A 14580-nucleotide genomic window follows, 5' to 3' on the forward strand; every position below is an offset into this window, starting at 1 on the left:
TTGTACTTGTTCAGCAAGCATGAAGTAATGAAAAATCAGGAAATTGTGTTTTGTCAAATAATTCGTTTTTCCGGATTAACCGAAGAAAATTTTTTTTAAGATTTTCCAAATTATCACAACTGGTAATTTATTTTTTCGAATTTTTTACCAATAAAAACTTTTTATTTTTATTTTTACCTAATTATTGGTATTTTTTCGAATATTTACCAAATCAAATTTGTTTAATATTTTACAAAAATGCTTTTAAACTGTGCCGAATGATTATTTTTCCAAGGTATGATTAAACAAAAATTCTTCAAAAATAATCATTGTAAGCATATGATTATTTTCAAGTCGTTCCAAATATTTTATTTTTGAAGCTGTTCCCTGCTGATTATTTTATCAAGCTGTACCGAATGATTATACTCAATATGCACTGGATAGTTAGTTTTAACCTCTTCCGGATGATTATTTTTTAAGCTATACCAAATGATTAGTGTTCAAGCTGTACCAAATGATTAGTGTTCAAGCTGTACCAAATGATTAGTGTTCAAGCTGTACCAAATGATTAGTGTTCAAGCTGTACCAAATGATTAGTGTTCAAGCTGTACCAAATGATTAGTGTTCAAGCTGTACCAAATGGCTATTTTTAAGACGTTCCGGATGATTATTTTCAAGTTGTACCAAATGACTATTTTTAAGAGGTTCTGGAGGATTATTTTCAAGCTGTACCAAATGACTACTTTTAAGAGGTTCTGGATGATTATTTTCAAGCTGTACCAAATGACTATTTTTAAGAGGTTCTGGATGATTATTTTCAAGCTGTACCAAATGACTACTTTTAAGAGGTTCTGGATGATTATTTTCAAGCTGTACCAAATGACTATTTTTAAGAGGTTCTGGATGATTATTTTCAAGCTGTACCAAATGACTACTTTTAAGAGGTTCTGGATGATTATTTTCAAGCTGTACCAAATGACTACTTTTAAGAGGTTCTGGATGATTATTTTCAAGCTGTACCAAATGACTATTTTTAAGAGGTTCTGGATGATTATTTTCAAGCTGTTCCGGATGATTATATTTTTAAGCTCTACCGAATATTTATTTTTTAAGCTTTATCGAATGATTCTATTTTGAACTATATACCAAAGGGCTATACCAATAGTCTACTTTCAGCTTCTCCAACGGATCATATTTTACCCTGACCATTCACCAAATAAAAATTTCTGACGATTAAGACAATTTCCAAGCTTTACCGAATGATTTTATTTTTGGGGAGCTTCACCAAATGTTTTTGTTCGGTGAAGTTTTGTTACAAACTTATCGATAGGGTTTTCTGACGTATTTTTTCATTTTCCGATGATGTAGCAATAAATTTTTAAAGATTCCGATGTATTTCGTAGAAAATGAAAAAAAAAAACATTTCAATCAGAATAACAACATTATTGATAAATATCGATGTCAAAATGAATTTTCTCGCAGCTACATGCGTATCGTTAATTACTCAATCAGAGAGAGTCACTAAGTGATTTTTAAAGGAAAATATTTTGAATAGTTTTCATATTATTATCTTGTTTTTAAAGCCGCTTTTGTAAAAAAACGAGTATTGTTTTTTATCATATCAGGATCAACGGCATTTTGTTTTGATTAATTGAATTTGATTTTTACATAGGTTGAGAGAAACCGTTTTTTTGTTTTTTTGTCGTAATTCTCCAATTTAATTTTTCCGATAAAATACGAAACTATCACGACTTTCTCTTCCTTCTCCCGATAGTTACTATTGTACTACGGCTACGATAGTCTTGTGGTCTTTTAGAGAACCCAGAGCCTTCGTTCTCGATGAATACGTCATTCCTACCACTGGATTCAATCTGCGCTTGATGAGGACCCGTCAAAAGCTCTTCTCTGTTATTTAATGGCACGTTCGTCTTCAGGAGTCTGTCATTATAATCAGAAGAACCGAATGACGTTATGCTGCCGGATAGAGAACTGGAGCAATCCGGTGGAGTCGACGAAAATGGGATTTTAGCAGCTGTGTACACAGTCTCTTCCCGTACGCAAGGCGCCATCGCATTCTTTTTGTAAGGAGAGCATGGGAGGCTTTGAGAAGGTTCTTTCGTAATCCTGAGTGTCCCGTATTTTGGTCCTTTAGAATTCTTATTGTGCACCGTTAGGGCGATGCATTCCGCCACTGTGGACTTCATGAACACCTCCTCGAGAGGGTAGTCCTGGTTGTCGAGCCCGAACGGGTACCTGCCAGTGATCCTCTCTGCGTAACGGTAAGGGTACGCGAAGGAACCCGTGTCGTCACTGGCCCCTACGTGCTCAAGATCGCATTCCAAATCCTCGTCGTAAAGGTATAACGAAGTCTTTTTGGACGTTATAATGTTGTTACGGGTCTTGTTGTATTTACTCTTGTATATGAGAAACAAGGTAAATAGACTTATGAGTATCCCTAAGGTCGCTGCTATTCGGACGCCCGTCCAAGGATCGTACGCATCGAAGTATTCCTTGGCTATGCGCTCCTTCGTGGCCTCGCTGAGGTCTCTCATCTTGATGACTTTCGGCCTCCTTGGAATGTAGTAATACGGGAACGTGGTCGTAGTTGAGGAAGCAGAAGTGCTCGTGGTCAGTGTTGTGGCCGCTTGCCCTTGCCGAGTCCTTGGTCGAGATCTAGAGACCTCTGTGGTGTTGGCGTTTTTCGTTTTTTCTTGTAGAAGAAGTTCTGAAGCATCTTCCACGTCTTCCATCGCTTGCCTTCATCTGAGAAGTGCAAACGACGGCTTTTCTTTCATCATCGGGTGCTCAGGATTCTCTAGCAGGAACGATTTCATCTGAAATTATTGAAAAAAATAAGAAGTATATGAGTACTCGACATTCACAGTGTAAGAAATCAATCTCAAATTATTTATTAATCGATTATTTATGGATGAAACCGGAAAAATTCTGCATAAAATTTCATAATAAAAATGAATAAACACAAGACATAAGTGAAAGCTCAATACAACAATAACAAAGCGGACCAGGGAAAAAAATGTCGTTGTGGAGGGATTATCGTTATATCGAGAGGCAGCAGTTTAAACATGGGACTGGGCATTTCCAAACAAGACTTGAAAAAATACAGTTATAGAAGGATTTATCGTAGTACGGAGTATCATTATAATAGGTCACACTGTATTCAATGTGCTTAAATAAATCCAATAAAATATGACTCCGATGTGAGAAGCATTAAAACTGCAATTTCCATGGAACAAAAGTCATATGCATTGAGATATTCAGAGAACAATTCCATTTTAAACCCTGTTTATTCAGGTGATTTAACTTTGGAAATGGAAGGCACACACACGTAAACGCATGCATACATATTATACGAATAGAAACGGAATCGGTCCATTTCAAACAGACAAAAACAGTTTTTCTGCGTCAGCGATCACTTTTTGATGCCTTTAGGCTTTTAGCCAATCCATTATCAACAGAAAACAAGAAAAAAATATATTTTTAAGAAAGATAAATATTCATAGAAAATTTACTCATAAAAATAGCTGGAGATTTGGAGAAGACAAAGTTTATATAATTTATTTTCGGTATTTTTTTTTTTTTTTTTTTTTGCAGTACAGTAGAACCTCTCGATAACGGACACCCATGGGACCAAAACTTTTGTCCGCTAACGGGGAGTGTCCGCTATGGGGGAAGGTACGATATACAGCGGAACCTCTTTTATACGACGTTTGGCTTCGGTCGCAATATGGTTCCTGTATGTTAAGACCACTACATATTACGCTGACGTGATGAGGGACCACGTCACGTCAGGATTCAAGTCGAATTCTGATTCGCGGGAATTCTGTGACGTGGAAATCACGTGGACATGTCATTCCTACGTCACACAGAATTCTTACAAATCAGATTTCGACGTCAATCTGACGTGATGTGGTCTCACGTCACGTCAGCGTAGTGTATAGCGGCCTTTAATGTGTGTAAAAGCGATACACACCATTGGTTATACATAATCATCAATCGTCTCGATAAAGAAAGTTCGGTTAAATTTGCGCTCCATTTATCACTTTTTTACCGGCGATTACGCATAATTTCCCAAATAAAGTTGGGAAGTTTGATAAATATAGAAAAATGTATTACCTTTCTTCTCTTCACTAAACCAATTAATTATTTTTTCCCGTGCATGATACGTGCACTACCCATATTTTGCATTAAAAATTGAATTAAAATAAGTGTGAAGAAGAAATAAACGTTCATACGACAAAACCAACATTACCATTCGATATCGGAATCCTGAAACATAGTTATGTTAAGTTAATCAAGTAAGTAATTAATTGATGGATTATAATATTTACCAATACGAGCTTGATATTATACATAATCACCGTTGAATATGATAAATTCGTAATTTATGAACAAAAATGTCTAAATTAGAAGTTGGAAAAAAAATTAGAGTTGGCCTGATTTGACACATTAAAGCCCTATCCCATGGGACCGGGGATCAGAAAAGTGTCCGCTAACGGGGAGTGCCTGTTAAGTGAGGTTCCACTATATATATATATCTTCCGTCATGGTTGCGTATTATTTAGTTTTTCAAACGAAAATCACTGAACACGCAAAAACATAGTTTTTACGCTAACTTAAATTCAATCTGTCACATCAGACAGTGGTATCAGGAACTATAATATGATCAGGGTATTATGCATAATCACCAATAAAAGTGAGAAATTTATCAAACTCGCGGAGACGATTGGTGATTATGCAAACAACAGATTTATCAAATTTACCGTTACATTACTGTATACTAAAGCATTTTAAACCTCTTGCCTCTTCAGCCCCCCCCCCCTCGTCTTTCAGTGACGTAAAGCGATCTTGTTCTAATGAGCGTAACCCCGTGTTGAAATCCTATATAAAAGATGGAATAACACTCCCGGGAGGCACTTTAACAAATCTTACATTGATACGAGTATGGAAGAAATTCAGTCCTCATTGGTCGCAAGGGCTGATGAAATGACAATCAAAATATTACGTCACTGTTGGTAGAGTTTTCGGCGAAGATGATTCACACACATTTGAAATAAAAATTTTGAGAGATAGATGGCTTTTTCTCAGCCCAAGATATCAAGGAAACATTTTATTTTCTAGATATTATGCTGAGGTGATAATATCCAGAAAATAAAATGTTTCTTGATACCTTGGGCTGAGAAAAAGCCATCTATCTCTCTAAACCGTCCCACCTGGGGCCCAATTCCTGAAGTTAAGAGAGGCTAATAATATCTCTACTTCAGTGCCTCACGCCACAGCGCGTGAAATAAGGAAGGAAGGGTCGTGTCTCCAGTGATGTAGCTGGTAGCATGCTTGCCCGGTATGCAATAGCGCCTGGGTTCGATTCCCGGCGGAGACAAGATGACTCTTCTTCCCGAGTTCACCTCAGCATAATATCCAGAAAATAAAATGTTTCCTTAAAAATTTTGAATAAAAAAACTTTTGTTCTGATAAACTACGAAATAGAACGATGAAATTTAAAATAAGAATTAAAAATATAACAACAAAAGACAGAAAGACAGTGCCTGCAACCACACGGGAAAGTAAAAAGAACGATGGATTAAAGGGGAAATATCGCCATTTTTGTAGAAGAAAAACATGTACGTACTCTCCACACTTGTTGATATAAGATATACTAAAAACTGGCTGTTTATGAAGAGAAATTGATTTTTGGAAAAATTTCATCGCTACCGCTACCGGGACTCGAACCCATATCCCTCTAATGCCGTTACTTAGTACAGCGCTAGACCAGCATTCGAGGGTCAGTTTTTAAAATTAGTACTAGTTGTGATATAGGAATGGGCTCCGACATCATTATTATCTTGAATATGATCTTCACCACGTTAATTAAATCTGTCCTCGCGATCTTCGGTATGCCTTAATTACTTCATTTGCTCGAAACTCATCAATTATACATAACATCCGGGAACTTGGACAGCTTGAAATTTCTCGATTAAGAGAAGCGATAGCTTCTCGTAGATATGCTTAGAACTTTATAAGCGTGGGTTTTTGCAATTTATTTTCGTTGTCGGTATAAATAGCAAGAATTACCAATTATGTGATTAATAATCCCTCTTCCCACTCAAGAAGGGGAGATAATCATCTAAATTCAAAGTGAGATAAGCTTACCAGCGAAGAGTAATTATCAATTACTGGTGGAGAAGAGGATGAATAAATACACATTTTCACAATTGGGTATTATCCATGAATCACTTGAGAAACATGAATAGGACACTCATTATCTCTCTTTTACGGGTTACGATACAATTGTGAAAAATTTCCATGTCTTAATTAGGCTTTTTCATTATAATTGATTCTGAAACTTATTTTATTTTTCAAATAACTTGCTATTAAATGGAAAGCTGATAGCCTTTGAAGATGATGCGGTGCTTTATGTAGAAGAATATAGCGATACGTCAAATTTAGTTTTTTAAAAAGTAGATGATATAACAAATATTAATATTTGGTTATTTTATAAAACACTCAAGAAAAAATTAAATATATTTAAATCAAGACAAGAAACTCATGAATTTTAACTGGGGAAGCGTAAATTTAGTATTTACGAAATAGATGCGATAAATGCGAAATTTTTTGGAATTTTGACGAATAAATGCGAAAACTTGATATTTTACTACTTTTACGTGAAATATCAATAATTTGCCGTTTTAAAAAGAGAAAACTGGTCATAATTTTGCTCAGTACCTCTGCTCGTTGCATCTCTACGTGCTTAAAAGCCAATATCATCTTGCAAACACAAGATCACCTTTTGCATGTGATTGTTTTGCAAAAAAATGTGATGCCTGGTTCGTGTGTAATCTTTGTTTAGTTTTAAAAATGATGTTCTGACTCGTATTAAAGACGTTCAATTGACTTTTGTTTCTGAGTGCTGCAAGGCCGTGTAAATACTGGCCTAGGAAAACTATGAAACTAATCGGCAATTCGGAACGACGAAACTACCCATTCGCGCTACCCAACGGTCTTGAAATCTTTTGAGCGCCAAAGCAAGGTCCGTTTTGAAAAACAGACAGAAAGACGGAATGAGGGGAAACGATCACGTTAACCGATAGCTACTTCTAGTGGTAAACCTACAGACTTTGGTTATGTCATGAAGACTTCATTCAAATTTCAATAGTATAACCCGAAATGTGCATAACTTCGGCAACATAAATATGTCAGGGCCACGCACTTACCCACACATCATGTTCCTGTGAGTACCAATTCATCGAAATTTCCCAGAGGAATGCTTAAAAGTTGCATGTATGGTTAAGTAGTAGTATACTTCAAATGCAGAAAACAAAAGAAAACGTTGGTACTTCCACTTTTCAAGGGCAGCTATTAATTTAAATTGAAAATAAATTAACATCCGTAATTATACTTGAAAAAAAAACTGAGTCGGTCTAAGTCAGTTTCACAAACTCATCGCCCCTTCTTCAAATTTTTTTCATTCCAATCGCCCCCCCCCCCTCCAACTGAAGTCAACCCATAGGATCCTATACAAAATTCAAAGCTTCTACCGCCCCTGGGCATTTACATCGCCTCCCGAGGGGCGATATTGCCCACTTTGGGAAACACTGGTCTAAGCGAACAAATGCAAAATTTTCAATATTTTCAAACATGGCAAAATTTGATGGGTTTTTTTTTGCAAAATTTTGATTTTTTTATTTGTCGTTTTTTTTTTTTAATTTTTTTAATAATTTACGTATCCATATGCATAATATGTTTTACTAAGCTTCACAATATATAAGCACTTAAATACCAAACTTTTATTCAAAAATATACAAACAAAATTACAGGAAAAACATATCCAATATAATTATATTTAATAGCTGTGTGTTGCCAAAAAATATTCAATAACTTATTTCTTTAAGCCTGCTGAAAGAACTTTCACATTAGGGCGCCTGAAAGGGTGCCTCGACTTTGAATTTTAATTTATTTTTATCCATTATAATATGTTGCAAAACAATTATTCTTGCATAAAAACAGGGACAAAAAACTTCTGTCTCTTTAGTGTGGTACAATTTTCAGTAAAAAAATGTTTATTCATAAGGGAGATAATACAAGAAATTTCCAAAATCTATAACCCAAGTCACTCTACGATAAGCGAATTTGTGTTATCAAAGTGGTATTTTACGCGTTTATTATGTGAGTGGAGTGTATTTGTATAATTATGTGAGTGTATTTGTGTAATTATGTGAGTGTATTTGTGTAAGTATGTGAGTGCATTTTTGTAATTATGTGAGTGCATTTGTGTAATTATATGTGCGTATTTGTGTAATTATATGTGCGTATTTGTGTAATTATATGTGCGTATTTGTGTAATTATATGTGCGTATTTGTGTAATTATATGTGCGTATTTGTGTAACAATATTAATAACACAACAAAAGCAACAATAATTAAAGATGATATTTAGAAATGAAAGACTTCATAAAAGGATATGGACTGCATCTGAGAGAATTGTACATTTCGGTATATTTGTGGAGCAAAGATCTAGAAAAGGAAGTTGGTAAACCCTCAAAACTCTCCGTATGCAAATGATTTCATTAATCAACACACCCGTGAAGACATCTCCTTCGTGGGGGGGATTTCACATTCGGCTCTTATCACACAGGCTTGATTCAGCAGCGGCTCAAGACTGATGAAGTAAAGCCATTTCGGGAGGATAGGCGACAGCTTTAATGATCGAGGTTCGCGTTCGCAGCTGACAGATTCACAGCGTTGTGATTTTCTGAGTTGTTGAGCGTATGAATGAAGCAGAGAAATAGTCTCATTTCCAGAAGATCACGAATCCGACTTTCGATTCGCGTTTGGCTTTTATCCCTCGCGGGTATTTTGAGGCATGAAGATTCTTTCGAATTCGGTTATTTACGTTGTTCTTCTTGCAGCGGAAATTGCAGAAAATCTCCTATTGTCAAGAGTGGCTTAGTCATGATTTGGTTCAGAATTTGATTTTGGCTGGGTTAGCTAAAGGGATGGTCGTGTAGTTTAATGATGAATGGAGTGTTTTCTCCGCTTGAATAGATAGCGGATAGTTAACCACGGGAATATGTTAGGATTATTGCTCTTCATAAATATTTATACAGTAAGTAATTTTGAAATCGGAACGTATGATTTCAATTACTAGACATGTATTGTATTGTTTTAAAGGTGAATATGGACTCTCTGGAAATTTGGACTGGGTATTGGGGATATGTGCTTCAACGTAGAAAAGTGCATGATGGTATTTTATTGCCATACCCCCTCCCCACCCCGAAAATAATATTTTTGAACATTCCTTCCGGAAACAATATTTATGGACATATCTTCCAGAAGCAATATTCATAGACATTTCTCTTAGAAACAATAGACATTTCTTAAGGAAATAATATAGACATTACTTCTGGAAATAATATTCATGAACATTTCTTCGGAAACAATATCTATGAATATTTTTATGGGTTTCTGGTCATTGTGGTTTCTTCCGGAAATCATATTTTTAAGCATTTATTCTAAACACAATGTTTTTGGACATTTCTTTTTGGAAGCAATATTTATGGGCATTGCTACTGGAAGTAATATTCATGGGCATTGCTACTGGAAGTAATATTCATGGGCATTGCTACTGGAAGTAATATTCATGGGCATTTCTTCGGAAAGAATTATTCATGGACATTTCTTCAGAAAACCATATTTTCGTGCATTTCTTCCAGAAAAAAATATTTTGTCAGGAAATAATATTTTCGAAAATTTCACCAAGAAATAATATTTTAGGGCATTTCTTCGCAAGTGATATGTATTGAACAGTATTTACGAACATTTCTTCCGGTACCAATGTTTTTGGACATTTTCTCAGGAAACAATATAGACATTTATTCTCGAAAAACTATTCAATGACATTTATTCGGGAAGCAATTGGTGCATAAAATTACTCCACTAAACAATTTCTCAAAAGTTATCTATTCTTGAAATCAAACATTTTTATTACAAAACTTTCTGTGCAAGTACTTTCAACAGTAATGAACGAAAAAAAATATTTTTCTTAATAAAGTTAGTTCAAAAAAATTATTCCTTACAAAAAATTTATATAAAACTATTGAAAAGGAAAAAATTTAATTTTTTTTTGCATCAATTTCTAAAAAAAATAATGATTTTCAACGTTATCCAAATTTATTTATTTATGAAATATCTTATTATATCTTTTATATGTCCAATGAAATTTACACCCGGTGTTGTTTTTTTCAATTTATCTTTTGAATTGAATTTGAATTTTCTCTCTACACACATTCATTAAACAGAAAGTTTCAACATTAATTTTTTTTTTCTCTACATGATTTGAGTTATAATGAATCAAACACTTAATGAGATACGTAATGAGATCATGATTTATGTCCTCGAAGAAATCGAAAATGAGACCCATGATCAAATAATCTCACTCTATTATCATATATGCAACATTCTCTCTTATCACGTTAGTCTCTAAAAATAATTAATGCGTTAATACGATACATGCTGCAAATTATAATTTAACCAACTTTTCAGAAGAATGTAATATTTAGCTTGACGTAATTACAAGGAGAGGAAGTCATTTTGTGTGTGTGGAAATAATTAGCTTGCCGTTGCAGCTTTCGCAAAATGCCAAGGAACGCGCATTTGCTTTTTTGGATTAGCTTTCGTAAATATGGTAAGCTGCATGATGTTGTCATCATGCGATGAGTTTTATTATTACACTGTACATATATATATGGAGTATGTTGAAAATGCGCATAACTTGGCAGGCCATTTACGTGAACTTGTCCGTTCTTGACTCCTCTCGTACACAACTTTTCCCATAATATGAACCTAACTAGTTGTAAAGCATCTGGGTGCCACATGCTCTTGCTATTAACAACTCCATAAGGAAACGATGCATTATTGCAACGTTTGTTACAATTTTTTCTTGAATTTTGGCTAAAAATAAACGCAATTAATCCAAATCTGTGCCTTAGGTGAATCGGCTCAACGACGATGTAAATCAGTGTTTCCCGAAGTGGGCAATATCGCCCCCATGGTGGGCGATGGAATGGTCCAGGAGGCGATAGAAGCTACGGATATAACGTAGGATTTTATCGGTTCGCATGAGTTGGGGGAGGGCGATGAGAGAGAAAAATTTCTGAAGCAGGGGGTCATGAAACAAAATGTTTGGGGAATTATGATGCAAATAAAGCATATAATGACTAAAATAATTGCTCTTTTCTCCCGAGATAATGTGGATTTTTTTATGGGATTTGTCTTGCGGTCTTGGTGGTATATGAATAAAATATTTTTTACACACACAAGAATTCGGGTGTTTGTCTATATCTCCGGGGTTGTGCAAATGAATGTATGATTTGAATGATAATGTGTTAATCCAAATATACAAGGTGGCCTGTAGGTCCTAATTCGGCGTTTATCTCATCAACTGTTCGTCGTAGAGGTGCGGTTCTAGTTTGAAAAATGCTCACAATGTGTTCAGAAATCACTTTGTACCAGATGAGAGAGAAAACATTATAGTGCGTCAAAAAAATGTAATTTTTATACAGTTGCCTGTTTTTTAACTTCCAATTAGAAAGTAGATGCCTTGTCTCTCCTGAGGCTCAAAAATAAACCCACTTTCCAAATACAAGATTCACTGAAATATTTGAACTAAAATCTCGGAGGAAAGTTGGGAAAGAAAGAACAACATAAATGAGGGAAAGGAGCGTTGTCCGTTAGTTCATGCTGTACTTTCCCAACTTTTCTCAGATTATTTAAATTAAAATATTTCAGCACCTAAAAATGGGTTTTTTTTATGGGTCACAGGAGAGACAGGGCAATTACTTCATAACTGGAAGTTAGAAGAGGGGGGTGAGGGGACTATATAAAATGAGATCTACTACTATTTAAACTGGCCCAGAGGAATTCTTAAACACATTTTGGACATTTTTTAAACGGGGAACCATCCCTCTACGCCAAATATTTGATGAGATAAAGGTCGAATTAGAACTTAAAGGTCACCCTATGTGAATGGCATCAATTTATTTTAATCTATTTTCTGCCGGTGAAGATATACATTCATTAGATGTTAGTAACGATTGACGATGATACAATGTAATCGATCAAAAATGCAGATGGGGGCGAGTAATGAGCCTTGTGTGGGTTCCGTCACAATGACCACTCAACTACCACAGCGGCGCCATAGGAGTCCAATACTTATCTCTCAAAACAATGTCCTTGTCATTTTGTATATTTGCGCTCGTAGGCGAAGGCTAAAATTATAGCTCTATGGGGCGGAGTGTATTTCAGTTTACTACTGCATAAAGTAGCCAAAAATAGAGTTTATTTTATTTATTCCTCGCTTTACTTTTTAGTCCTTTCTCTATTTTTCACTTCCAAAACAGAAGAGAAAAAATTAATAATGAAGGGGGAATATAGACAAGCATGCTCTTCCTTTTCCTGAACAGGGTTATCATAAAATAGTGTCACTGTTGTACAAAGAAGTGAGTTGAAACACATTTTTACCATTCCGTACAGAATTCGCTCTTCCATAAAGAGTATAAACAAGAATACAATGCAAAGAAAACAATGTACAAATGTAAAACACGGGGGGAAATAATATGGTTGAGAAGTTCCTAAAAAATAATACAATTTTTTTTTACTTTCGGTCCAAGTTGTTTCTATTCCTTTTTTTTTCATCCCGGGAAAACAAAACCACAACGAAAAACTTTTTAAAACTTTTCACGGTGGATGAGTATCATTCACTTAAGTGATAGGAATTTCCTTCAAGCAAAAATACCACTATTTTTCAGGAATTTCATTTCGTATCTATATTGTTCCTCTTTGTCCTCAGAATTTACAGTATCTATTCATCCATAATCTACGTTTACAACATTGCTGTTGATCCTTCCCATCAGATTTTCATAAATCTCACAAGAATGTGATTTTAATCAACGCTTGAATATATTTTTCTTAACCGTATTGAAAATTCCTCGTTTAGGAGAAGATAAAGCTGCTAAACTGAGACGCGACAAGTTAGCGCGATGGCATGAAGATTGGTTTTAAAGTTATGATTGATTATTTTCCTGTTTTGTGATCTCGCAGGAACACGGCGGAACCGGCTTGTATATAACGGGTTCCATCACCTTTCGGAACATTAATCTTCGTTCCGATTCATTGGAACTCGCTCTGCCTCGTCTCTCATCATTCACAGCTTTATTTTCCGTATACTTTCTCTAACCCTATCACGTTCTTGGTGTTTTCATTGATCCGGGATTCTAGAATGCCGAGACGAGAATTTATAAATCCTGTTTATATAGAGAGAGATGCCTTGAGCTAAAATCAGACTTGAAAGTGCAAGCGAGACAACAAAGTTCGAAACTAAACTATCGGTTATTATTTTCTGCAGACGTTCATGTACTTATTTTAGACTATCTCTTGGTGATATTGATTGAACATGGACTACCTAAATGTTTTTATGTTCGAATTGAATCTGTGAAAAAGAGGTTTCTAATAAACAAATCCCTTGAAGAAAACCCACAAACACCATTTATAATTATGTAACACTAGGTATATTATAAACTTTCGAAACTATATTAAATGTTACAGAATTATCGAAACTATCCGAAATATAATCAATTTTATTTAATTTCATTACATATTTTACGAATTAATTAATAAATACTCTTGACGTTCTGAACTCTAATACGTTTGAACTCTTAAACGTTCGGACATCAAACACACTTCCTGAAGTTCTCAAATTTTCCAACAAATTTGTTCAAATTTATCTTAAACTTCCAAAAAACCATCTCAAATTTTTCAAAAATCATCTCAAATTTTTCAAAAATCATCTCAAATTTTTCAAAAATCATCTTAAATTTTACACAGCCATGTACATATTTCCTCAAATTATTCAAATCATCTTAAACGTTTCAAGTTATTTCAAATCACTCAAATTATTTTCAGATAATTTATCTTCAATAAAGAATGAAGATAATTTTATGCAATTATCTTCAATTATTTCACTTTTTTGATTCTATTTCAAGTCAAATTTTTCAAAGTTATTAAAATGTTCCCTAATCGTACTCATTCATTTTGCATTTTCCAAAATTGTTAGCGTTACTGTCCAAAATAATTTAAGTAACCCAGGTTGCAGTTAGGCACTTTTGGATGATTAGTCTTTCTGTGTAAAGAAAAAATAATCAAAAAAATCTTTATGTAAAATATAATATCTATATATATTAATAAAATATGTTTATGTGCACCTAGTGTTCAATTGAATGAGTGAGTCCCTAACCAAGACGTGAGTTGAATTACCCTTCGGATTACCCGAGGAATGATGTCCGTCTCCGCTATCCATACAAAGGTATTAACAGATGCGAAGATATATTTTGGAAAGAGAGAAAATTCAACTCCCCTTACGGGGAATCGAACCCGCGTCCTTTCACTTTCCGGGTGAACGCACTAGACTACAGAAACAACGAATATCTTAATTTTTCCTTGGAGCTCGTGCGCACTGAAAGGGACCGTACATGGACGGTCGGACCTAACTCAGGTCAAAGCTAACAATTGCTGACAATGCCACCAGATGGTG

The 14580-nt window shown here is 34.8% G+C and overlaps 1 protein-coding gene across 3 annotated transcripts in view; it reads right to left on the minus strand.

The window, feature by feature from the left end:
• Positions 1 to 246: 246 nt before the first annotated feature.
• Positions 247 to 14580, minus strand: part of LOC149070176 (uncharacterized) — a 72247-nt gene continuing 57913 nt past the window's right edge. For all 3 annotated transcript variants that reach the window (XM_089249983.1, XM_089249984.1, XM_089249985.1), the window contains exon 2: positions 247 to 2813. In XM_089249983.1, the coding sequence (XP_089106109.1) occupies positions 1725 to 2729 (1005 nt within the window). In that variant the 5' untranslated portion in view covers positions 2730 to 2813 and the 3' untranslated portion in view covers positions 247 to 1724. The remainder of the gene's footprint in view (positions 2814 to 14580) is intronic.

The sequence above is a fragment of the Pholcus phalangioides genome, unplaced genomic scaffold, assembly GCF_987345545.1.
Source record: "Pholcus phalangioides strain wild (caught in Gottingen) unplaced genomic scaffold, Ppha-v1.0 ptg000022l_1, whole genome shotgun sequence".
NCBI lineage: Eukaryota > Metazoa > Arthropoda > Arachnida > Araneae > Pholcidae > Pholcus > Pholcus phalangioides.